The sequence below is a fragment of the Mustela lutreola genome, chromosome 8 (genome assembly GCF_030435805.1).
Source record: "Mustela lutreola isolate mMusLut2 chromosome 8, mMusLut2.pri, whole genome shotgun sequence".
Lineage (NCBI taxonomy): Eukaryota > Metazoa > Chordata > Mammalia > Carnivora > Mustelidae > Mustela > Mustela lutreola.
The window spans coordinates 20298230-20323492 of NC_081297.1; the positions used below are offsets into that span (position 1 = coordinate 20298230).

Consider the following 25263-nt stretch of genomic DNA (forward strand, 5'->3'; position numbering starts at 1 on the left):
TTACATTTGCCGAACATTAAGGTCTTCAACCCAGCAATTAAAAATGTCACCCTCATAGTCCATCCCTTTCAAAGTTTCTTTTTCTTTCTCTTTCTTTTTCTTTTTTTAGTGGCTGAAAAGTAACTCGGAGCTCTTTGAACTCCCTGTTTAAATAGAGTCTCTTTACATATAAGGGGAAGTATTACAGAACTTTTCACCCTGAATTTTGACTGAAGAAACTACTCCTGAAAGAAATATCTTAAATCAGTGAAATAAATTCGAGTATGATTCTGTACATGAACTTCCTTAATAACTGAATGCCAACTGGCCTTTACCGTTTAACTGCTTTTAGAAATTTAATGTGCCTCGCTGTTGTAAAGTATGTTGGGCTGAAATGGGCATATGGTTTATGCAAGAGTGCTTTTGCTGTCCTACATTTTCTCACTCCTAGTTCCTCTCGAACTTTTTGAAGTCGAAGTCTAATCAAATGGCCACTTCCTGCTATTTTCTTTCCTTTACAAAATATGCACTGTTTATATGAAACTTTGAAAGGAGACTCTCTTTTATCATTTACATGCAAATGGAATGTTAGATCCAGTTTAAGGTCCATAAATGACATTGACTGTCTCTTTTATTTCTCTTTTTGAAAGAATCTTATTTTAGGTATATTGATTCAGAATATTTGCATCAGGATAGTAAAAGACCCATAAGACTATGATTAAAAAATCTTTAAAATTCAATTTTAAAGAAGTCTAATTTTTAAAAAGGAACTCTCAGTGACTTAATGAAATTAAAACTTTTCTTTCTAAGTATATGCATTTAGCTTTAAATTGTCTTTGCGTTTTTTACTTTATCATGGTTTTTACATTTATATTGCCATTTAGAATGTTCAAAGTATTGTTTTATACTTCCATTTCATTTGATTCCCCCAATTGCCCTTTAACATCAGTATAATAAGTATTTTTTTATTTTCATTTTGCCTGTGCGTGTGGAAATCAAGGCTCAGTTACTTAAAGTCATTTGAAGGTCACATGTCCAAACAAGTGAAAGAATCCCTACTTTCATCCAGGTCTTTCGACTCCAGAGCTCCTTCCAAAATTACATTCGGATCATTATAGTGTCTTCTAGACTATTAGTTAAGCAGAGGACTAGCTAATTTAATTATACTGGACAAAGAGAAAATAACATCAAATGAACCCTAGAATTTACTGGAATATAACTTCTTATTATTAAAGGAAGCCTCATCTTTTATCTGGCAAGTTAGTCCTAAGTGCAAGTCAGTTGAATTGGATCAAGATATATATTGTTTTCGTAATACAATTTACTAGGGGAAAAAAAAGAAATTCATTAGCAGAACAAAAACCTCAAGTTATATATGAGTATTAGTAGAGACATTTGGATCTACTTAAAATATAATATTAAAATGGATGACATTCAAACTATGTATTATCAATCTGTAGGAAATTATTTGGTTTTATGAATCTGAATAAAGTTGATTTTTTTTAAACTTTCGCTACATCAATCCTTTTGATTTTGTAATTTCCAATTCTTTTTCAAGTATGGTCTTTTGGTGATTCATATTTTATAGACAGCTTTCAAAGAAATACTTCAAATAATTAATAAGAAGCATCCATTCCTAAGATCTTCCTCACCACTTAAAAGGAAGACATCTTTTTAAAATATGGCACCAATATGGTACCAAATATACTGGAAGTCAGGATGAAAGGGAAAATCCTGATAAAATTGGAAGCCACTCTAAACATGACTAAAAGAGAAAATAGAGTCTCTGTAGAAAATTAGGAGCATAAATACTCAGGAGTCTGATTCATAACTTCCTAGAAATATTTTCTCCTTTCTTTGGTCTCTAGAAAGCATGTGACATGGTATATCAATTAAAGGGTATCCCAGAAATTTTTGAACTGTCATGTTCTTGTCTCATAGAAGGAATATAAGAAAGATCTGGAAAATGAAATAAGAGGCAAAGGGATGGAACTTAACCCAGACGTTCTTGATATTCAAAGAGCAAAACGTGCATCTGAAATGGCTAGTGAGGTAAGTTTATTTATTTAGCAACTGAAAATGTATGAATTTTCAGCTGACTTCCTTGTCTGTAAATCTTTTTCAAAGATTTATATACATTCTGTAACTTTTATGTGCCAGGTGATAAGAAGTAGCTATTCCTAGTAGTCATTTTCCAGTCAAGGAATTAAAGGAAAAAAAAAAAAGAAAAGATATTCACCATCACCTTTCCATGTGGTATGAGAAAAATGACCATTTCCCCCTTGAAGAGAAAAAATGTGTTTAATAAACTAGAATAATTATAGATTCAATTTGAATTTTTAAGGAAGTAAAAGGCAGAGGATTGGGAATGTGTATTACAAGCTCTGTCAGTTACTATGGTGCAGGTCATGTGCTCTCCCGCTCTCTACCCAACGGAGCCCCCACACCGTGCGTCCACTGCTCAGTGAGCCCACATAAAGCTCTTTATGAAGTGAGTGACTTTGCTCACTGTACATGGAATTTGTGGGGAAGAATGAAATGCCCCCGAAGAGCTCGGTCCTTTCATCCTTGTGTTACGTCATTACTTTGGTGTCAGATAATGACCCTGCACTTTGAGGAGAATCTAGCTGAACTGAGCAATGAGAAATGGAAAGTGGTGTCCCCATAGGTTCATAAACTGAGGTAATCATGATGACGGTGACCCTGTAGGCAGGCTGCAGATGACAGGGACCCAACTCAAACTGGGTGAAGCAACAAAGGGAATGTTTTGGCTTATGAATAGAGAAGTCGGAAGTCAAGTTTCCTTCAGGTTGGAATCCAAAAGACGTCTCTCTTCCTTCGTCTCTCAGTTCTGTTGTCTTTATTGCTTCAACCTTGGGAAGCTATCTCCAAGTGATGGCTCATCCTAACAGTAGGATAACTCCTATCCATTCCAGTAATCCCAATAGGAAGTGAGCATCTGTTTCTTTCTTTTCTTTTTTTTTTTTTTTTTTTTTTAAGATTTTATTTATCACCTGACAGAGAGAGACACCGAGAGAGGGAACACAAACCCGGGGAGTGTGAGAGGGAGAAGCAGGCTCACTCCTGAGCAGGGAGCCCATTGCAGGGTTTGATCCCAGGACTCTGAGATCATGACTTAAGCCAAAGGGAGATGCTTAACCAGATGAGCCACCCAGGTGCCCCTGAACATCTGTTTCTTATATTTACAGCTAAGGTCCTAGGATTGAATCTCACTGGATCAGCTTCTATCCTGTGTCTACTTCCGCCCTAATCATTGTGTCTAGGGCAGAGGAGTGTAATGGTATGGTTCTCGTGATCCCTCCTCGGTTGTTTAATTGCATTCTAAGTGTAAAAGATTCAAGGCTTGCCTGGGTGGCTTTGTCGGTTAAGTGTCTGCCTTCAGCTCAGGTCAAAATCCTGGAGTCCTAGGATCAAGCCCCATTTTGAGCTCCCTGTTCAGCAGGGAGCCTGCTTCTCCCTCTCCCTGACCCTTGCTCACTCTCTCTCTCTCTCTTTCTCTCTCTCTCAATCTCAAATAAATAAATAAATCTTTAAAAAAAGATTCAAAATTGTTATGTGTTTAAAAAAAATTTGTAATCATCTTTGGCCATATCCGTGTTCTTTAAATGAATTAAAGAATTGAAAACCACTTATGATGTCTTTGGCTAATATTGACGTCACATGTCCCTAAGTTAGTAATTCTGTACAGATTCTTCTGTTACGGTGACACGTACAGCCCACCTTCAGAGGTAGATCTTGTAATCACTTGTCGGTAATACCTGGAAAAATCATTTTAGACTCTCAATGGCGGAGTCCGTCTAGATACAGCTGCATGGCAGGGGATGGTGGCAGGAACACCAGTAAGTCAGTCAGCCTTAGCCCTCCAAGTATAGGAGTAAAATACCAAAAGAAGCTATCAGTTATTGAACACCTACTGTGTGCTGAGCACTATACTGTATGCTCTCATTGCTCCTCAGACGGCTGGTGCATGGAGGAGTTACTGCCCCCATTGTTCAGATGAGTAAACCGGAAAGGTTACACACTCCCAGTGTCACACAGCAATTGAGTACTCTGGTCTCCAAATCAACCTTCTTTCTATGGCATCAACTCATCGAAACCTGCCTTCCTATCCCCCAGCCCCTAACACAGTTATCAGTGAAGCTTCTCAGCATGTGTAGTAAAAACCTCAAAGCTTTACATACCCTTTTCCAGTGAGAATGCTGATACCCTTCTAAGCAGTCCAGAAAACTTAGTTCTAGGTGATCATTTCATAGTACAAAGTAAAGTGTGTTTTTTTCTTCTATTTTTTTAAAATATGTTCAGCAATTTTTTGGTATCATTGATTACAGATACAGGTTTGTCCTTAGAGTGTCTGAATATTTCAAAATACTGTTTTTTTGTTTGTTTGTTTGTTTTTTACAGAAAGAATATAAGAAAGACCTGGAGTCAAAAATTAAAGGGAAGGGAATGCAGGTTGGCACTGACACCCTTCAAATACAACATGCCAAAAAAGCTGCAGAGATAGCTAGTCAGGTTAGTTGAGTGAATGGTACAGATGTCTTAATACCTGTATTTCAGGGGGCTCCTGGGTGCGTTAGTCGTTAAGCCTCTGCCTTTGGCTCAGCTCTTGATCCCAGAGTCCTGAAGTCAAGTCCTGTATCAGGCTCCCTGCTCAGCAGGAAGCCTGCTTCTCCCTCTCACACCCCCCCTGCTTGTGTTCCCTCTCTCGCTGTCTCTCTCTCTGTCAAATAAATAAATAAAATAAAAACAAAAAACAAAAAAACCTGTATTCGGAACTTCACAAATCATATTAATCTCCCAATTAGTACATGGAGTTCCCCAAAGCTTTGTGATTAGTTTAAAAGTTTGGAATGGAGACCATTCCAAATCAGCATGTTTGTTTGAAAATGTTTAGTTCCTGATTTACTCATTTCCTTTAAATATATCAAAGAAAACTAGGGGGAGGGCATTTTAATAGAACACACACACACACACACACACACACACAAGAAACCCACACCCCCTCTTTCTTATCTTATCCTTGGAATACAACAAATTTCACATTCATCTGGGCTATAATAAATGTTTTCATGCTATGTTTTCTTTAAGGATAGGTCATGTGCCTCTCCGTACATCTGCGTTTCCCACTTTCTGAACAGACCTTGAAAATCACATATTGAGACTCTAGCCTGACAGTGATAACCATTTCTGTATGATTTGGTTGCACATTCTGAAAATACCCCATTGACCTCATCACCATGCTGGAAATTCCTACCGGGTTAGCATTTTGGATTGAAGTGTTCTATGTCCTGAATGACCGTGTTCTTTCATCTAATATTTTCCTCTTCATGTAATGCATGTAACAGCAGGATATTAGTTTAGAAGTTTTGGCTTAGAGGCTATGATGTGATAGAGAATAGATAACAATGTTGTAGGAGTCAGACCATAAATGCGTAGTTTTTTGAAGGCAATATCCCAGAACCAGTTCCATACCTCTGGAACTCCTCCAGAAATTTCGAGAATGTACGAGCGTCACTGGAGTAGAGGGTATTTGGGAAGAGCTGATTTTGTGAGAAACATTTGTAAAGAGAATTTTGGGGAGAAGGCTAAGGAGTGCTGCCCACTTACCTCAAGGCTGGTTGGGGGGTGTTTCAGTGGGGCTACTCTGAGAGCTGTAATGTAATGTGTTTGCAGTTAGGAAGAGCTGGCTCAGGACTGACTCCCCGCAGGAAATCTGGAGGGTGTGAGGGAGCTGATTAAATGCCCTCTAGTCTGCTGCTGCGTTGGGATCTGCTTACATTCCCAGGGTTAGGGTCTGGCCAGGGGAATGGAAGGGTCATAACTGGTTTGGAAAAAGGATCTGGAGATGGCCATAGGAGTCTTGAGCAATAGAGGTTTTATTTAGAAATGACAAGAGTTGGGGGGGATGCATACTGAACAGGCCCTTGAAAACCTCCTTTGACTTGACCCCTCCTTCCATTCTCCTGAAATATAGCCATTGTTGCAGATTTGTTGTAGAGCCTTCTGGATCTATTTTTATGTGTATATAGATAAACATAACACTTATGTACACGTAGACTTAAAAAGTCCTTAAATACCATGTATTTTTTTTTCCCGTACTTGGTTTTCTGACTTAATATTATAGACCTTTTTCCATATTACTTCATATAGTTCTACCTCATTCTTATAGCAAAATTGTTTCATAACTTAGATGTGAATATGTAACCATTTACCTTTTGATGTCTCATTGGCATTACCGCATGTAAATGACATGTAAAATGTAGTAACAGGATCTCAATATTAACACAATAAAACCAGAGGGCTTAATTTTCCCCCGGATCTGCTTTCCTTTTCCACTCCCTTCTTAGCAAATGTCATCAGTGAGATCGCCGAAGTCGCTTGGATTCTTCTCATCAGCAACTTTTATTGACTCTGCCCCCAAAATGATTTCTAAATCCATCTACTTCTCTCCACCCTAGTCCAAGCTACCATGTTTGTCACCTAGATCCCTGCAATGGCTTCTAACTAGAATTCTGCTTCCATTTTTGTCCTCTTCATAGCCATTCTTTACCCAACAGTCAGAAGCATCCTTGGAAAATCACGTTAAATTATGTTAGTCTCACTACTTAGAACTCTCCAATGGTTTCCAGTTATGTCCAGTATAAATGCCCCACTCCTTGCTGCTGCATTCAGAGCCTCTCTTCTGCCATTCTTATCTTATTCCCCTCTTCTCTTGCCCATTATGATTGTGCTCCAGCCTCACAGACTTGCAGTCTCTGCACAGTGCTGTTTTCTTCTGGAAAGTTCTTTCCCTGGTCTTTGCCCAGTTGTTCTTTCTAGTTATTCATTCCTTAGATGTAAGGGTACTTTTTAATGGTGGCCTCCTTGGGATTCCAAGTAACTAGCTACTTGAAACTATCAAACTATTACTTATAAATCTCGGAAATGCTTCTTTTTATTAGGAGGGGGAAACATCCAGTGTTAGTTCAATGTACTGGCTTAGAGTAGGAGGTTTGGGAGTGAGGAATTCAAGGCTGGAGAAGAGCCTTCAAAATCAGTCTGAGAGTTGAAGCCAAAAGAAGGCATCCTTTCCATGGAGAGAACAATGTGGAAAGACTACAAATTATGTATTTCACACTTTTATCTAAGGGCCTCTAAGACACTTTCTTTTCATGAAACGTTAGAATGTCATGTCTTTCCTTGAACGGTATAGACTTGTTTTATTCAACAATATGCTGCTTTCAATTTCTGTGTGTAGCTTAGGAATGTCTGCTAGTTCTTGAGAAGCTAGGGGAAAGAAAGGCCTAGGGGAGTCAGGTGTCCTATAGTTATATGTACATCATAATTATAGCCGTGCTGTTATTTTTGCAATCCAAAGGTCTCATTTGTATGTAATCCTAGCCATGTCCCATTTTGCCCAGTTGCTAGGCTCTCACATCCATTTCAACCAAACTTTGGGACTTTTGAGGCTTAACTTTCCAAGGAAATTAATATGGCATATATTGTTACATGAATCACTTCCAATAGTTAAACCCTCCAGAACCTATGGAATTGACCATGTGACTTTCTATTAGCCAATAGGAGATTAGCAGACATGACTCAGGCAGAACCTATAAAACTCTTGTGCATTGGGGCTTGTCTTCTTGGAATATAGGTGCCATCATGTTTTTTCTTAAACCTTCAGGACTTTAGGGTGTTTTATTATACATTAGTATGTAAACGATGTAACTAAGGTCCTATGTAATCTATTGATGTGCTTGAGTATGCTTTTAGATTTGAACATTCATATTGCAAAATTAAATGACATACTTCTACCCTGGGACCTTGGGGACTATCTATGATTAGTGCCTCACTTTCTATATACATTGTCCTTCAAATGAGGTGCTTTGTTTGGGGGTCTTAAAGAGGCTTACTAGACATTTTTTTTAATACACACAGTAATAATGGAATATTATGATTTTGAAGGTTAAATGCTATTATTTAAATTGTATTCAGAAATGTGAAACCGAGACTCCAAGTCCGTGAAAATAAGTTATGAGTCGAAGATAGGAAAAAATGTAATATTTTTCTGAGATTGAGATCTTCGTTTATACCTTTTAAAATAAAGGATATCACAAATAAGCAAGCCAACATTTATGCCATTGCAGGAAAACTGCAAATCTAGATTATGTCACATCTAGGCTACGTCAACATGATCGCAAATAACTGTTTTAGAAGAGATGTAATTAGATACAGCAATGTTTTTTTTTTCTTGTAATACCATTTTTCATTGAAGAATCCATACACACTGAAAAGTGTACAATTTAAGTCTACAGCCTGCTTGATTTTTTATAATCTGTTTTAAAATGTGACGAGTCTTAGAGACATGTTGTGTCTGGGTAATTATGACTATTTTGTAAGTAACACATAATTCAATTCAGGCTTCTCAAAATAAGCAGATAATTTATGGTTTTTAGAACTAGACAGTAGAGGAAGCCCTAGGCTGGGCTTGCTCTGGGTCTCAGACAATGTAATTGAGTTTCAGTCTCTATCTTCAGTTCTCAGGCAGGCTTTCTTTTGTTTGCAAAGAAGTTCTTAGCGGTTCCTGGGGCTTCTTCTTTCTCCATCAATGTCTAGAAGAAGAGGGAAAGCTTCTTGATAGCATGTGTGGAAGAAGAATCCTACTCGTCCCTAGAGAATTCTGGAAGGGCCAGGGATGGAACTTCATAAATCATAAATCATATTGTGATTATACCCCATTCCCTGTACCCCAAGGGATGGGGTATAATGGTAAATTTATGTGAGCCCAACAGGACCCCCTGACTTGGGCCAGCCTCACCCAAGCTGAATGGTCTAGTATGGGGGAGCTGTGAGTTGCCCAGTGGCAAAGCAGGGAGCTAATGGGAGTTGGGGGTAACAGCGGTTGGATTCCAAGGAAGCAACCAGCAATAATTATTCACCGCAGAGCAAAAAGTGACAATTTGGCAATGACATCCTACTGATACTCATCAGATGAGTTATATGTTAACCAATAACTGATCAATTTTATTGTACTGAAATAGAAAAACTTCCTCTTTAGCTAACTGTGTTTCCTTTCTTAATTCAGGTTAGTGGGCAGGAGCCTTCTGATCCCTTGTGACTAAGTCACTCCAAGCCATGTTCCTCCCACAAGTTTTAAAACTCTTCCTAGTTTTGTAGAAATAAGAGTCCAAAGCCATGATCTTGATGTGAGATGCCAGCACAGTTGTTAACAGTTTTTCACGTTCTTGTGGAGCCCTCACTGCATGTTTTATTTTCTCCAGAAAGACTATAAGAAAGATCTGGAGACTGAAATAAGAGGGAAGGGCATGCAAGTGGGCCCAGACACTCCTGATATCCAGAGAGCCAAGAAAGCATCGGAAATGGCCAGCCAGGTAAGGAACCCATAAGATACAAAGTTTACAACAGACACGATGATCTGTGTATAGAAAAAGTATAAATGGCATTTTCACACGTGTAGCCTTGAGATTCAAACACATACATATCAGCCTTGCTCTGGAAGGAGAAGCGAAGCTCTGAAGATTATTTTCTGTTCGTTTAGAAAGAATATAAGAAAGATCTGGAAAATGAAATTAAGGGGAAAGGAATGCAAGTGAGCATGGACATCCTGGACATACTACGAGCCAAGAGAGCATCAGAAATCTACAGCCAGGTTGGTGGAGGGAGTAAAGAGACTCTGAATACCATTTTCTGATTTTCAGTCCCCATGTGCCTTGTGTGTCTCTAAGACTGGTATTTTTTGGAGGGCACTGTATTCAAAGTCACTGCACTCTATTCTAGGAGCTATTGGTCAAACTTGATTAAACTCACTAATGGAAGGACATTTGCTGTAAATTCAATTCAGTGGCTGTTATTGAGTGTCTGAGCTCCCCTGTTTGAGTCCAACAACACTGTGATCCTTTTTATTTTTAGTTTTTGACTCTAGTGCACACTTGAATCCAGAGCTCACACTACAGAGAAAAGATTACAGATGAGTTTGTCTATTAACCATCTCATAGTAATAATGAATATTATCCCTAAATAGTCAGTTCCAATGAAGAATGAATAAAACAAGGTGCAAGGTGGAAGGTGAAATTGAACATTAACTAAAAATTAAGAGAAAAATGGTCTTCTTTGTAAAATTTAATTTACCAAGTGTGACCTGTCACACATCCTCTCTAAAGACTTGTTGAAAAAAAAGCTCTAGTAAAGCTGGATTTGGATATAACCACAAAAGAATAAATCTCATGGAAGAAGTTATGGATAAAATCTGATCTGGGCAAAAAATTCATTAGGGAATATTGTCTTCGCTATAAAATTTACAAGGAAAAGAATGAATCCCAATGGAAAAAAAAAAAACAGTAAAGGGGAATGAAAAAATTAAAATGGTGATAGAAAATTGACAAAGGAATTACATTTGATGAAGGGGATTTATGATGAAAAGAATTTTCAACAAAATCTGACCAAATTTGTTAGAATTCTCATTAAAGCACAAGCAGAATCCGAACATCTAAAGGGCGTCTCCAGACGACAGAGTCAAATGTCAAAGGAATTGTCTGCTTCTCGGCCTCCTCAGATGTCACAGCTGTGGGATGGTCCTGAAGTGCATGGCCATCTGCCCTCAGTGTCTCCTGGTGCCACCTGAACTAGGAAAAGTTGGCTCTAACTATATCAAGTGACTAAAATTATAAATAAATATATAAACCAAGTAAAGGGTCATAGGAGTCAGTGGAGAAAAGTTACTGTTTCAAGAATGTCAATCTCATTCATTCATTCAGTAAATACTTTCTGAGCACCCACTTACGTGTAAAATTAGGCATGGTTTTGCCCTTGGGGAACTAATCTCATAGTTTAATAATCAAATAATCACACAAATACAGTACTACCCACCATGATATATGCTACCATGATATATACCCTCCAAAGGTAAGGGCTTCCCATGGGAAGCGATGCCTGAGTTGTCAGCATTCTTGCCTTAGCTTAACAGTGTTGCTTTGTTTGTGTGGGACAGAAGGATACATCTAACTTCAAGGAATTTTCATTATTTTGGATACAATGGAATACTTATGATATTGTAACAATGCTGTGCTGAGTCTCAACACAAACAATCATTACCTTTCCCGACAAGCAAGTGTTAACTTCACTGACTTTGGGCCCAGAGTGCCTGGGTTGAATCCTGACTCTGACACTTCTTAGCGAGTGTCTCAGTTTCCCCATCTGTAAGAGGGGATAGTAACACCATCTGCTTGGAGAGTTGATTTAATTAGTTAATGTGTATTTTGAACCATACCTATGACTATATAAACATGGGTACTCATTGAAGGTATGGCCCAGATTGGACCAGAGCTTATAAGTTACTATAATGTATTACTATAGTAATACATTTAGTACACAGAAAATTGAGATTTTAATCTCAACTACAGAAATACTAGTATCTTTCCATTATACAAATGTATCTTTTTCTGAAGTAGGAAACAAAGCACAAATCCCGAAGCATGAAAAATAGTGCAAATAGAAAGCCATGTTACTTGTAGGAGCTATAGGACTACCTTGAACAGAGACTGGGGCTGCTCATGAAAGACTGGGTTTCTTAGGGTTCTTGTCACCAATTCCAATGCATGTATGTGGAGGCTTCCCCACACCAACAAACAATTCTTGGACATCAGCAGGGGACTGGAGAATTCAACTCAATTCTGGCACTGTCTACTAGAAGCTGGCACCAAGTTCTACAGGTTATGGGCTCAGTCCTACAGGATGGTTCCCCTCCCCTTTTCAGATGCCAATTGCAAGCTCAGTTCTTCACCTGTGCTTTTTGGTCAACAGGCTGTAGATCACAGGTTCCCAGGACCCCGTACTCGGGGTTCATTTGCTAGAGCAGCAGATGGAACTTACTAGATCAGCAGTTTTTTATAAAAGGATATAACTCAGGAACAGCCAGATGGAAGAGATGCATTGGTAGAGATGCATTGAAGAGATGCATGAGGAAGGGTCATGGAGCTTCCAAGCTCTCTCTAGGTTCATTCCCCATTTCCCCTAAATCTCACCATGTTCACCAACCTTAAGCTCTCTGAACCCTCTCCTTTTGGGTTTTATGGAAGCTTCATTACATTCAACTCTGGGTATTGATGATTGATTCAGGCTCCAGCTCCTCTCCTCTCCCTAGAGGTTGTGGGTTGGGGACTGAAAGTTCTAACCCTCTAATTGCTTGTTTGGTTACCCCTGGCAACCAGTCCCATCCTTAAGTGTAGTCCAAAAATCATTTCACTAACATGACTAAAGATATTTTAACCACTCTCATCACAGGAAATTCTGACAGTTTTAGGAGCTCTGTGCCAGAAATAGGGACAAAAACCAAATATGTATTTCTTACCATAAGTCACAATATCACAAGTTTCTAATCTTAGAAATGGCACAGAGGCCAAGGCCTCTGGAAGCCTTTTGACGGACTAGGGTGGGAACCGTTTCCTGAGAAGAGGCAGCCTGTTTCTCTGGACTCTTTGCTTACTGTTTGCTTATTCCTTTTATTTCTGCTGTCCCATCAACAACTGCTTTGAACCATAAGATATAATTTATGAGGATATGAGCCATGTGGAATAGTAGAGTTGGAAGCTGCACTATTTTCTATCTCTCATACATGTACATCACACACAGTCTCAGATTCATATTAAATGTTTATATTTTTAGAAAAAGTATAAAGACGAAGCAGAGAAGATGCTTTCTAACTATAGTTCTGTGTTAGACACTCCTGAAATTCAGAGAATCAAGATAACTCAACAAAACATTAGTGCGGTGAGTAACAATTACTGCTTCTCAGTGGGCACCTTGAAATTTTGTTTCCAGAAGGAGGGCGTTTTTCCTCATTGTCTGATTGTTGCATTGTTTGAATTTTCTATCAAATGTATTCTCTTTCCTTTGTTAAAATAACAAGAGTACTCTTAACCAAAATTCAGTCAAGTTAAATTAAAGATCTGATTGGTTTTATTCAATAATTCATGAATCAGGCAGTGTCCCCTCTAACAGATTTGAGAATGATCAGTAGAGATGTACAAAATGTACGGCTTTGATAGGCAGAAACCAGCAGGACAAGGAAGTTATTAGCAAGAGAGAAAATAGGATTGCTTCAGACAAGGTCACCTTCCCTTAGGGAAAAAGATGGGGGTCTGTCATGCAGATTACCTCTCTAGTGCTGATGAGGAAATTCCAGACTGATTGGTTTAAAATTCTACTCTTGGGAGAAGCTGAAACTGCAATTACTTTAAGTATTAAGTCTTGATGGGTCTTAACATGAGTGACTCCATTTTGGGCCTGTTGTTTCCTTTTAATAGTACCAAATGTTCTTATCTGGTACAATTTATCATGATTGTTTTGGAATTACAAATTCAAATTTTCTTCTGTGGTACAAGCAAGAGTTCTTTTTAACTGAAATTTAAAATTTTACTCACGGAAGAGGTCTTAATCTTCCACACATATTTAACTTTGGAGATGAGAATAATCCTATAAAATCACTTCCTTCCTGATCACTGATTTGCCATGATAATGTATTTAGGGATTTACTAGTTAATAACCAACTCCTAAACTTTTATTTTTTTTACTTTGAGGAATAGGAGTTGTATCAGCAATCATTAATAAAGGGACGAGTCTATGTTTGATGGATATACAAACCTGAATTCTAAAATTATAAAAATTGACCATACAGCCAATATTTATAAGTAGAACTAGCTCCTTAGCATTTAGTAGTTAAGTAAAGGCCCCATCAAAATACAAATTCTATGAAGTCTGAGGACTTTCGGAATATTTCTACTTTGTAATAAATTGGCAAACTCAAAACCTCCAGGTGTGCTAGTCAGGTACCATTAGGGCCTTCAAAGCAAGTGTACTAAGAAAGGGAAAAGTGGCTTGAAGGGATGATCAGGGGGAAAAAGCTGTTTCCACTCTTATCTCCTGTGATTCCATGTGTTACAGATGTCTTCTTTGGGGGAAAACATCTCTGAGGCCATACTTTCCCAACCCCCATTAGGGCTCACTGAATTACCAAATCTTAACAGGGGCAATAGTTTTGTCCTCATCTGCCTTTCTGATGTTTACTCTGCTATTCGGTAAAACATTTTGTTTCTTCGCTTTGCTTTGTCTTAGAAAGGCCTGGATTGTTGGTAGGAGTGGAGAGCCATGTGGGAAGGTTAACGAATAAGTAGAAGAGACGGAAATAGACTGAATAAACTTTTGATGTTGATGATGAAGCCACTATTTTCTGTGACGAGAATGAGGGCATCTTTGTGTCTGGAGAATAGCACTTGCTTAAAATTTCTTGCCATTTTTGAATTAAATGAAACTGCTTAGTAAGCTCTTCTAATATGTGCTTTGCTTTTTCTCAAACGCACATATGATATATGTTTGTATTTGAAGAAGGAAACTCTAGTTTGCCAACTTTTTTTTTTTTTTAAGATTTTATTTATTTATTTGACAGAGATCACAAGTAGGCAGAGAGGCAGGCAGTGGGGGAAGGGAAGCAGGCTCCCTGCTGGGCAGAGAGCCAGATGGGGGGCTGGATCCCAGGACCCTGAGACCATGACCTGAGCCGAAGGCAAAGGCTTTGCCTACTGAGCCACCCAGGCGCTCCAAGTTTGCCAGCTTCTATTCTTAGACCACGTAATCTGCAGCCATGTCATTACCACACACAAGGTATCGGGGGTTACCTGTGGAATGCTGTGGAATGCTGAGACCCAAATTGGACATTTATTCTCATAATGGATTATTTAATTGATTGATATAGCCTCGTTACTCATAAACAGAAGCTGTATTCACATTACCTGAGAACCTAAGAAATTGTCTTCCTTTAATAAGAACCTGATCTAGGACCTGAATTCCAATAAGCTTCTAGTTATTCTTTCCTTCTCTTATAACAAAGATATTTTATAAGAAAGAAATAGGAGCTGGCACAGCAGTAAAAGATACTCCAGAGACTGAACGAGTGAAGAAAAATCAGCAGAATATTAGTTCAGTAAAGTGCTTTACAACATTAATTATCCTTTCCAAAAGCAAACATAAGCTAGATAAATGTTTTTAGTTCTTTGCTAAACTGGCTGCTTTTTCTTTTAGTCTTCACTTTGTTAAAATGCTATTTCATCAAATATCAAAGGTCTCACTTTCAGAAGGAAAACTGTAGCCTTGTTCCCCTTGAACCTAAAGCAGTGTTTCATCTTGATCTATCATAGTGTACGAGAGATAGATCACTTTAATAGTCCTGTAATGAAATCTAGGATTAGATTTCATCTTTTGAACAGAATTTTAACTGCATTAAATTTTTGAGAGGAAAGATAAATTTCAGTACCTCTCCACAACTTGGAGGAAAGAAATTTTACTCTACAGAACGATTAAAGGCCCTTAGTACATTTATTTGGTGGCTTAAGAGAAGGTTTCAGAGGCCCGGTTTGTGTTCTACTTCTTCCAGCTTTCAGCAAAGCAAAAACATGCACCTTTGCTATAATTTGTAAAATAACTTACCCTCCAACTCTCTTTGAGCTTGGAGGGGGAGGCTAGAGGAGGTGCTTACTATTATGGATGAAAACTTTTTCATTCGGTATTTGACATTTACAATGGAGACTTGCTATCCTTACCAACAGGAATTCTCCCATGGATATGTAATATATTTAATTGAATTCATTCTTTCTTTCTTTTCTTTTTCTTCTTTTATTTTTTAGCATTTGGTAGCCATAAAGTATTTTTATTTTATTTTATTTTATTTTAGGGAGGGAGAGAAAGAAACTTAAGCAGGCTCCTTGTCCAGTGAAGAGCCCCACATGAGGCTCGATCTCACAACCCTTAGATCATGACCCGAGCCAAAATCAAGAGTCGGATTCTTAACTGACTGAGCCACCCAGGCACCACATATATTTAGTTCCTTGTTGAGGAAGTCTTAAAGGTTCTTTCCTGAAATCCCCCTCTCCTTTCTCTTCACCTTCCCTCTTGAAGGCAGAGCCTTTAAGTAATTCAAGTAGAACAGCCTGGGTTAGACATCTCTGTCAGGATAGTTACGTGGCATTCTAGAAGATGAGTGCACATGGGTTTTTGTGGAGAAAGAGTACGAAAGTCAAGGTAAGAACCTGATTCTAAAAGCACACTTCAAAAAAATCTGCAGAATACTAGTGCAATAAAATTTCTGTAGCATGAATGAACACAGCTTTCTCTTGAAGAAAGCGTGAGGAGTAGGAGCTTATGGTGAGGGCGTGCAAATGTGTTCTGATCCACTGTGGTGAGAGCCTTGTGTCTGGCCATGCTGGGGTCCGCTGGGGAAGTTAGTTTGGCAGAAAAGGATACTATGTTTGTTTCCTTCACTTCCAAATGATAATATTTGAATTGTACCCATCAGTGTCCTGAAATACAATGTTATAAATGTTCTGGCAATTCCATCGCCTATAGGAAGATGAGTTTCGATTAGTTTAAAGTCATATGAAAAACACAAATGTTCATCTTTAATCACGTTTAGCTTCTCACCCGAGGAAAATTACGCAAAGGAGTATGGCAGATCATTTCTTGTTCCAGCATTCCGCTGCCTCTCCTAGCAAACAATAAATGCATGGTTCTGTATCTCTATGAGGTTGGGGCCATAAACTCCTGCTTAGTATTCAAATGGAAAGTTGCCCTTTCAAGATTAGCCAGATCTGTCAAACCAAGATATGATTCTCTAACATTTAAAGATCTCGACATTTTCCACCTCCCCTGTACAAGCGTTTTAGCTATTAGCTTTCCCTGTTAAGAACTATTTTTGAATCTTTATTTAGAGGTGGTCTTTCGCAGTGTATTCTCGATTTAACTCTTTCGGATCTGGACTTATATTGCCATTGTTACTCATATTAAACCTAAGGCTCCTAGGACATAGACATGTAGGTTACCATTTCTTTGCCACCGTCAGCGTGGATTTCAGCCTGAATCATTTAAACATTACCGAGTGATTTCTTTCTTTCTTTTTTTTTTAATGATTTTATTTATTTATTTGATAGAGATCACAGGTAGGCAAAGAGGCAGGCAGAGAGAAAGCCGGGGGGGGGGGGTGCGGGGAGCAGGCTCCCTGCTGAACAGAGAGCCTGATGCGGGGCTTGATCCCAGGATATGACCTGAGCCGAAGGCAGAGGCTTTAACTCACTGAGCCACCCAGGCGCTCCTACCGAGTGATTTCTAAAACCTGGTTTGCGTAGATTTAAGTCTTTGCTAAATTTCAACATGGGCCTCTTCATTTTTGCCTGCATTTGCTACATATAAATATTGATGCGTGTCCTTTTTCTTGAATCTAATCTTCCATGAATCTTAGACTTATTAAAATACCACTTGATACGATGGTATTACTAATCATTTCATAAATTCAAAGAGCTGTTTCTCATCTCGTGCATAACCGTGTGCTGATATGACCATTTCTGTCTGGTTGATCTTCCTCTAAATAGATTTGAGGGAAGAGCTTTTGAATAAAGTGGGTGCCAGGATATAGGCGGATTTGTAGAACATGATTCTGTGGGTAGAAGACACAGGCCCTTCAATACAAATCAGGGGTCTTGGCCTCTGCTTTTTTGTACATTTCCCCCCACCTTCCACTTTCTCTTTTTTTGTTCTGGCCATTTTATTTTTTTCCTTATTCCAGAATATTTGCATGCTCTCACCTAAATAAGCAGTCTTCCCAAGGCTCTGTAGCAAACGCAGTTTGGCTTTTGTCTTTAAATCCATGATACATTTAAATTCACACGATAATGAGTAGAAACTGCTTTTTGGCTAGAAACTTACAAGTTATTATATTCATTAGGAGGATTTCCAAGGTTTTTTGTGTATCTGCCTAATGATAAAATTTATTTTCATAAGCAACATTTGCTTATTTTAATGAAATAATTCCTATGGTGATGGCTAGGTGAATAGATATGAGTTCATTGGCACGTTTGGATAAAAAAAAAAAAGCATCATCCCATAAAATAAAATAAAAATTTCTGTTCCCACCAAAGGAAAATTACTGTTGAGAGTTAAAAAATTCAGCTGTGTAATAGTTACGAATGCAGGAGTCCTATCTATCTTTTAAGTCTTGCATTGAAGAAAACCCACATTGTTTTTTTCTGTTGTTTGTTTTGTTTTTAATAATTTACCACCTTATTTCTTAAATACATACTGCAGGTAAAATACAAAGAAGAGATGCATCAGGCAACAGCCATTTCCGATCCTCCAGAGCTAAAGAGAGCTAAAGAAAACCAGAAGAACATCAGCAATGTGTGATCATATTTCTTTGAGTACCGTTTTCTATTTCTTTGAATGGCAGTAGGCAGGGAGGGCGTGCACTTGTACGAGCAAAGCCCCAGCACAATGCACACTGTTGCAGGAGGCCCAGTTGCTAAAAGATTGAGCTAGATGCCCCCCGTCTTCAGGCTGGGCTGGCATGGCCCCATCTGTGTGCATTTATGCATCGAAGGACATGTTACTTGAATGCCCGCTCTGTTCTTGTTCTGGGGAAATTCAAAGCTGAGTGTGACTTCTCTAGGCCTCTAGGAGAAACAGACATGGGAATAAACACCCACTGTGCATGCAGAGCTATCACAATAGTTAATATTGACTGACTGACTGTTTGCTATGCTTGTGGAGTACATTACATGTGGTGTCTCATTTAATGATAAATAATGTTTCCTTTTGCGAAGTGCTGTGGAAATGCAGAGGAGGAAGGCAGTGTTCGCGGCAGAGAGGGGAAGACCCTCCGGGGAAGTGTGACATTTGAGTTAGATCTTGAAGGGTTAATAAAAGTTGGGGTGGATTTCGTGAGGAAGCACCTTCCTGGCCAAGCAGAACGCATCTGTACACATTTTACATGCCGGTCAAGGAGGGGAAGGTTTAGTGTGATGAGTGCATAGGGTAGCAGGTGGCAGGGACCTGCTGGTGCAGAGAGAAGTAATTCCAGCCCTAAGGAGGTGAGTCAGGAGTCCTGGTGTTTCCCGAAGTGCGGTTCACGTGTAACTGACAGGTGCTCTTCCCACGAGCAGGTCTTGGCTTAGGGATTATAATGTCTTAATGTGTCCCTTTTTCTAAAAGAAAGGGTAGTAGTTTTCAATGTGTCAGAGAGATCTAACACCCCCTTAAAATAACTTTATTTGCAAATAGTAGTGAGTTAATTTAATGAAAGACTAATGTTGGTGAGCATGCTTGAGAGCCAGCCTGGCACACAGTAAGAGCTGTGCACGTGGTAGAAACTGGCACCATACTGGAGTCGCAGGAGATACGGGGACCCTGGTCTGCTGGCTGGATCCCAGCTCCAGCCTTTACTTGCTGTAAACCCTTTACAAACCCTCACCTCTCCCAGCCTCAACTTCCTTATCTATGAAGCTGCCACGAGGGTATGATGTGAGATCGTGCCTGGAGAGCGTTAGCCTCTCCGTGAATGAATGAATGAAAACAAGACGCGAAGAGTCCCCAGTATCAGATTTACGTCCCCAGACTTACATCCACTGCCGAGTGGCTACAGCAGTTTCTCCACCTCCGTCACGCCGGTCAGCAGCATTTTCCCCCTCCGCGCTCTACCTGGAGTAATCTTTCCTTGCATCCTGGCCATCAGTAGAGCTGACACTGGACCTTTTCTCACTTTAACTGAGACGAGTCATTATCCCAGATACAGAATCTGCCTAAATTCTCAACCACATCTCCCGGCACAAAGAAAGGCGCCCCCTGAGGAAAGCAGTTCCCCCAGAAGGGGCCTGACCCTTTGTCCTTTATTTCCCGGCTGATCAAGCTTCTCTTCACTGTCACGTTCGCGGCTGAGGGGTGCAGCTCAAGTCCATTTTTATCCACAGGCCCCGCAGGTCCTGTGATGTCTCGCAAGAAAAAAAAAAATTCTCTTCCACTAAATTTAAATTCCAGAAAATCATTAAGACCATCCCTGTGGAGTTCCTCATAATAGGATTTTCACCTTCAGTTTTACTTTTTGCCTGTCAAAAATTCGTTTGACGGACATGCTGTTCCGTTTCTTTGTGCTGGATGCTCATTTATTTCCCGGGGGTGTCAAGGGGTTGCTGGAAAACTGACCACAAATGTCAGGATCTGATCCTCCTAGCCAAGAAAGAGCACGTCCTAGGCAGTAGGTCAGGCAGATTTCCATAATGCCAGTCCGAGCGCAGGCCTGCCATTGTGGGCACTTGGTAGAGAAGGGAAATGTTGAGGTTCGGGGTGTGTTTCCCTGGTGACAGTCTGTCACAGAGGTGCACGTGTGGGATGGGGGCAGCCCTCCTCGCTGATGACAAGAATATACACTTTTTTAAAATAAAGGTTTTATTTATTTATTTGACAGAGATCACAAGTAGGCAGAGAGGCAGGCAGAGAGAGAGGAGGAAGCAGGCTCCCCGCTGAGCAGAGAGCCCGATGCAGGGCTTGATCCCAGGACCTTGGGATCATGACCTGAGCCAAAGGCAGAGGCTTTAACCCACTGAGCCACCTAGGCGCCCCAGAATATACAGTTTTTATTGTTAAATATAAAATGGTGGTTTGATCGTGTTGCTTTAGTGCTATGAAGAAATGAATTCACAGAAGGGTTAATTTCTTATGACCAGTAATGGCCAAACTCAAACCACCAATACATAAGACAATTCCAAAGAAGCACCACCAAAATGTGGTGGAAATATGGAAGTTTAAAACATTTGGACAGGAAGGAGCTAGGAGTCTGGGATGAGTGTGTTAGAGACGTCTGTTAGGAATGCCTATTTCATTTTACAATCCTAATGAAGATTTTAACTAACTTAACGCCCTGTAGCCGCGGGGCATTCCTTTTAGTCTGTTCTGGACGGTGGGTGCACACCTCTTTGCCTAACTCCATGTGGTCTTGGACCTTATCCCACAGCTCCAGTACAAACAGCAATGCCCCAAGGCCACACCGGTGAGCGTCACGCCGGAGATGGAGAGGGTGAGGAGAAACCAGGAGGAGCTGAGTACGGCAAGTGGTTCTGTGTTCTCTGTTGTCAAGTGTTATGAATTTTTCTCCTTCACGCTGCTCTCTGAAAACCTCAAGTCCTTCACGGGACTGGATGCTCCTTCTCATGGTCATGTGCTTTTGGTTCTTTGCTGTGATCCCGGAAGTGCAGGACTGTCTTGCTGTGATTTAGCCGTGCTTGTTTAGTTAAGAAGTCTTCAGTAAGCCCCCCAGTCTGTATTCTGCTGTACACAAAGATGGGCAAGACCTAGTTCCTGTCCTCATGGACTTCATAGTTGAGTAGGTAAATCTCTAGTTTCAGGGAAGGATCTGGAGAGAAGCAGATCTGTTGTCAGTCTGAGAAAAAACAAAACGAAACTTGTTGGAATAGAGCAAAATGAAGAGCCGGCTGGACTGGAATTCAAAGGCATCAAGTCAGAGCAGGAAAACTCTAAGTAAAATGAAAAACTTTAGTCAGTCAGTAATGTGTTGCTAATAAATCAGTGAGGGTTAACAGTCAGGAGAAACCTCTAACAGGGCTCCTGTGTGAACTGCTTTATGTGAACCCATAAGGTTGCCACAAGTTATTTCTCTGGTTTGTAGGTGCCGAAAAATGAGTGTTGGGGAGGTCAGAGGACATGCCAGGGACCCATAGTTTGAAGGACAGAGATGGGATTTGAACCCAGGCCTTCCTCAATTCAGAAATCCCTTTCAAAGTACCCCCTACTGGGTATTTTCCCCATTTTGGGGACACTTTCATGGAAATTTTATCAAAATAAACAATAGCCTTCTTCTTCCCCGAAAGGGAATTTTGAAAGACTTTAAAATTTGAGTGTGAGTTCTTCCAGGTAGAGGAGAAAATCAGGCTGAACACTGCTTTATTCGTATAATACCCTTGGAATGTGGGAGGAACGAGGGGTCTTCATCTTCTTTCGAAAGCCTCAGAAGGAGAGTAAATGGCCGCCGTTTGGCTACCTCACTGTGATTCTCTTGCAATGACCTCATTCCCTGTGTCTCCCTTATGTTTCCATGGCTTTCAGTTAACGGAATTGGCAGTGAGCTTTGGTATTCAACAGCAAAGTATTTATTGAAAAATCTGAAGAATCAGGATCCAGGTGTAGATAGGAACTGAAGGGTGGGCGCTTAACTACAGTGGGGGAAAGCGTATACAGAAAGGGTCAATTTTGAGGTTGTTCCTCTGCGGTGTGTGGGGGAGACCATTCTACCATCTGTTGAAACTCTCGCTTATCCTCTGCAGGTGAAATACAAAGGAGAAACTAAACAGGCAACGGCCATTTCTGATCCACCAGAGTTGAAGAGAGTTAAAGAAAACCAGAAGAACATCAGCAATGTGTGACCTTAGTAGCTTTCTTTCTCATGATAGCAAACGTATTATGGACATGTTGTCGAAGGGATCACGTTGATAACATTTTCATAACCTTGAGTTGGCTGTTCTGCTCTCCATTGCCTGCCAGTTTACTTGAAAGGTTGTAGGGTCTGCGGTGGGGTGGGTACAGACAGGCATTCCGTCCTCTAGATTTCCCAGTGACCGCCAGTACGATTTTGGTCTCTCAATGACTGTGTGTCCCTTTCATCTTGTCTGCGTGCTTACAGCTGCTGTGTTTCCCCAAAGGGATGCGGCAGTGGCTTCTAGCATCTTGGCCCTTCAGATAAGCTTTCCCACTGCTTTTCCTACTAGTATGTGCTCTTGTTCACTAGCCTGTTCGGCTCCATCGCCCACTCCCAGCTACTATCATTTTATTTTTGGACAGCGTCTTGGGGTACATTATAAAGTGTGCATGCCTGAAGAGATCACAAGGGACGGGCCCCATGGGAGCTGTCAGTTTTTACTCAGGCACCAACCCCTGGCGTGTGCTTAACCCCCTTCTATTTTTTTTTTTTTAATTTTTAAATTTTTTTATAAACATATAATGTATTATTAGCCCCAGGGCTACAGGTCTATGAATCACCAGGTTCACACACTTCACAACACTCACCATAGCACATACCCTCCCCAATGTCCATAATCCCACCACCCTCTCCCTACCCCCCTCCCCCTGGCAGCCCTCAGTTTGTTTTGTGAGATTAAGAGTCTCTTATGGTTTGTCTCCCTCCCTTCCTACCCCCAAACCATCCACGTTGCATCTCCACTTCCTCATATCAGGGAGATCATATGATAGTTGTCTTTCTCCGCTTGACTTATTTCACTCAGCATAATACCCTCTAGTTCCATCCATGTCGTCACAAATGGCAAGATTTCATTTCTTTTGATGGCTGCATAGTATTCCATTGTGTATATATACCACATCTTCTTTATCCATTCACCTGTTGATGAACATCTATGTTCTTTCCATGGCTATTGTGGAAATTGCTGCTATAAACATTCGGGTGCACGTGCCCCTTTGGATCACTATGTTTGTATCTTTAGGGTAAATAAACAGTACTATGATTGCTGGGTCATAGGGTAGCTGTATTTCCAACTTTTTGAGGAACCTCCATGCTGTTTTCCAGAGTGTTAACCCCCCTCTGTTTATGTAATCCATAGCTGTAGGTCACTGAGAGAATCCTTTCTCGAGGTCATTCAGGTCATTAACATATAGGTTGGGTTCTCTGGAAGAGGAAATCTGGAAATCTATTAGGTTCAAATAAATCTTTTCTTCTTTAAACCTCTAAAGTCTTATGAACTTATAAAACAAAGGCAGGTCACTGTTTGGCACTTCTCACAACTGTGTTTTGGAGAAGATGCTCATCTTTTCCCGATCTATGTAAAATCACAGTTGACATAACTCCATTAGTCTCAGAAAGGAACATGTTACTGAGAAGGAAGAATAGAGCCGTGGGAAGCACGCCGGCCTGTTTATGGATGACGTCGGTCCCCTACTTAGGCATCTTTTCAAAAGTTCTGCCGCATGCAGTTAATTACTGACAAACTGTAATAGTGTATGGGTAGGAACACCTTTAAGGAATATCCATGAAGACATTTCTCCTCTTCCTTTGTGATACAGTGCTTCTGACAGCTTTACTGATGGTGTGCTCATATATTTGAGTGACTTCATTCCCAGGGATTCATGCTATGGGAGGAATGAAAATAGATTGATTTAAAGTGCAAGCATTTTAAATATGGTTAGCCCTCTAGATGGCGTTCTCCTTTTTTCGTAGTTCCCTTTCTTGGCTAGCTCCTTAAGATAGCTACTGTGAGATGCTTATTTATTCGAATTGATTCACAGTCCCCTTATTTTTTATTCCCTGAAATGGCAGGTTCATTATAAAGGTCAACTGGGAAGAGCTACAGCTTTAAGCATAACTCCTGAAATGGAAAGAGTGAAGAAGAACCAAGAAAATATCAGTTCGGCAAGTGGTTTTATCTGTTTTGGTCTGTTACAAAGGATGCGTCCGTTATTATTTACTTGCAGTCCTGTTTGTCTTTTTTTTTTTTTTTTCTTTTGTGAAAATAAAAAGTATTTTCAAGCAACATTTGTGATACACGCAGTAAGTACATGTGTTATTTCCAATGACTTCCATTGCAAAACTTGACGTTATCCCGCAATCCTTCATTGCTCTTTCCAGATGTGACCAATGGTTACCTTCAAAGCTTAGTTCAAAGCTTAGTTTCAGACTCTCTCATACTCATTTAAACAGTGATTCAGGTTATGTGAGCCAGTGTCTTTGAAAGTGGTGACGTCTTTGATGAGCAAGTTACGGGAGTGTCACTCTGCAGATGTACTCCATTGGCTGCGGATTGTTAAATGTTCTCAGCGAAACAAAATCAGGAATGACTCATTACACCAGAGTAAGGACATAGAGTAAAAAAAATCTTTCAATGCATTGAATATAGAATTCAGTTACTCATTAAAGTCCTTATTTGAACAGGATGCTTTCTCTTAGTAAGTATTGGGGTTTTTGCTCCGAATTGCACAGGGTGCCCAAGTCCTCGGTGATTGCTATCCTAATGGCATGCATAAACAGCTTCATAAACAGCCATGTTCTGCCTGCCGGGTGTCAGGAAGAGCTTGCTTATGCCTGGGAATCAGCATTTAGGTTTTACAGTTCATGCCTCTCCAGTGGCATTTCTGCCCAGAGATGCTGACTGTATTTGACATAAATTACCTTTAAGCTGTGGCTGCTTAGAAGGAAATTTGATTTTGATACTCCTTGTTTTTCTTATCCTTTACAGTGGGGGGAAAAAAAAGAAAAGGAAATAGAGGGATGCTTGGGTTTGGTACACATTCAAGAGTGTTGTGGTGGAAAATGGGGAAATCTTAGAAACAGGACAACGCATTTAGGTTTCATTTGGTTTGGGTTTTTCCTGTTTAACGGAAGTGTGATAAGCACTTTTCCTGACTACATTGTTAGTGGATATCGGTCATTCACAC

General features: G+C 40.0%; 1 protein-coding gene across 11 annotated transcripts in view; it reads left to right on the forward strand.

Annotated features, from left to right (window-relative positions):
- The window catches only part of NEBL (nebulette), a 358626-nt gene that overhangs the window by 299567 nt on the left and 33796 nt on the right, over positions 1-25263 (forward strand). For 5 of the 11 annotated variants that reach the window (XR_009356517.1, XM_059183982.1, XM_059183980.1 and 2 more), the window contains 9 exons: positions 1921-2031; positions 4402-4512; positions 9261-9371; positions 9539-9649; positions 12661-12765; positions 18124-18216; positions 20822-20914; positions 22149-22241; positions 24149-24379. The exons of 2 other annotated variants lie outside the window; for them this stretch is intronic. Coding sequence is in view for 8 of the 9 variants with exons in the window: in XM_059183982.1 (XP_059039965.1) it covers positions 1921-2031; positions 4402-4512; positions 9261-9371; positions 9539-9649; positions 12661-12765; positions 18124-18216; positions 20822-20914; positions 22149-22241; positions 24149-24379 (1059 nt within the window). In the remaining variant the exon portion in view is untranslated. The remainder of the gene's footprint in view (positions 1-1920; positions 2032-4401; positions 4513-9260; positions 9372-9538; positions 9650-12660; positions 12766-18123; positions 18217-20821; positions 20915-22148; positions 22242-24148; positions 24380-25263) is intronic. 4 more of the 11 variants (XM_059183985.1, XM_059183984.1, XM_059183983.1 and 1 more) reach the window with 4 other exon arrangements.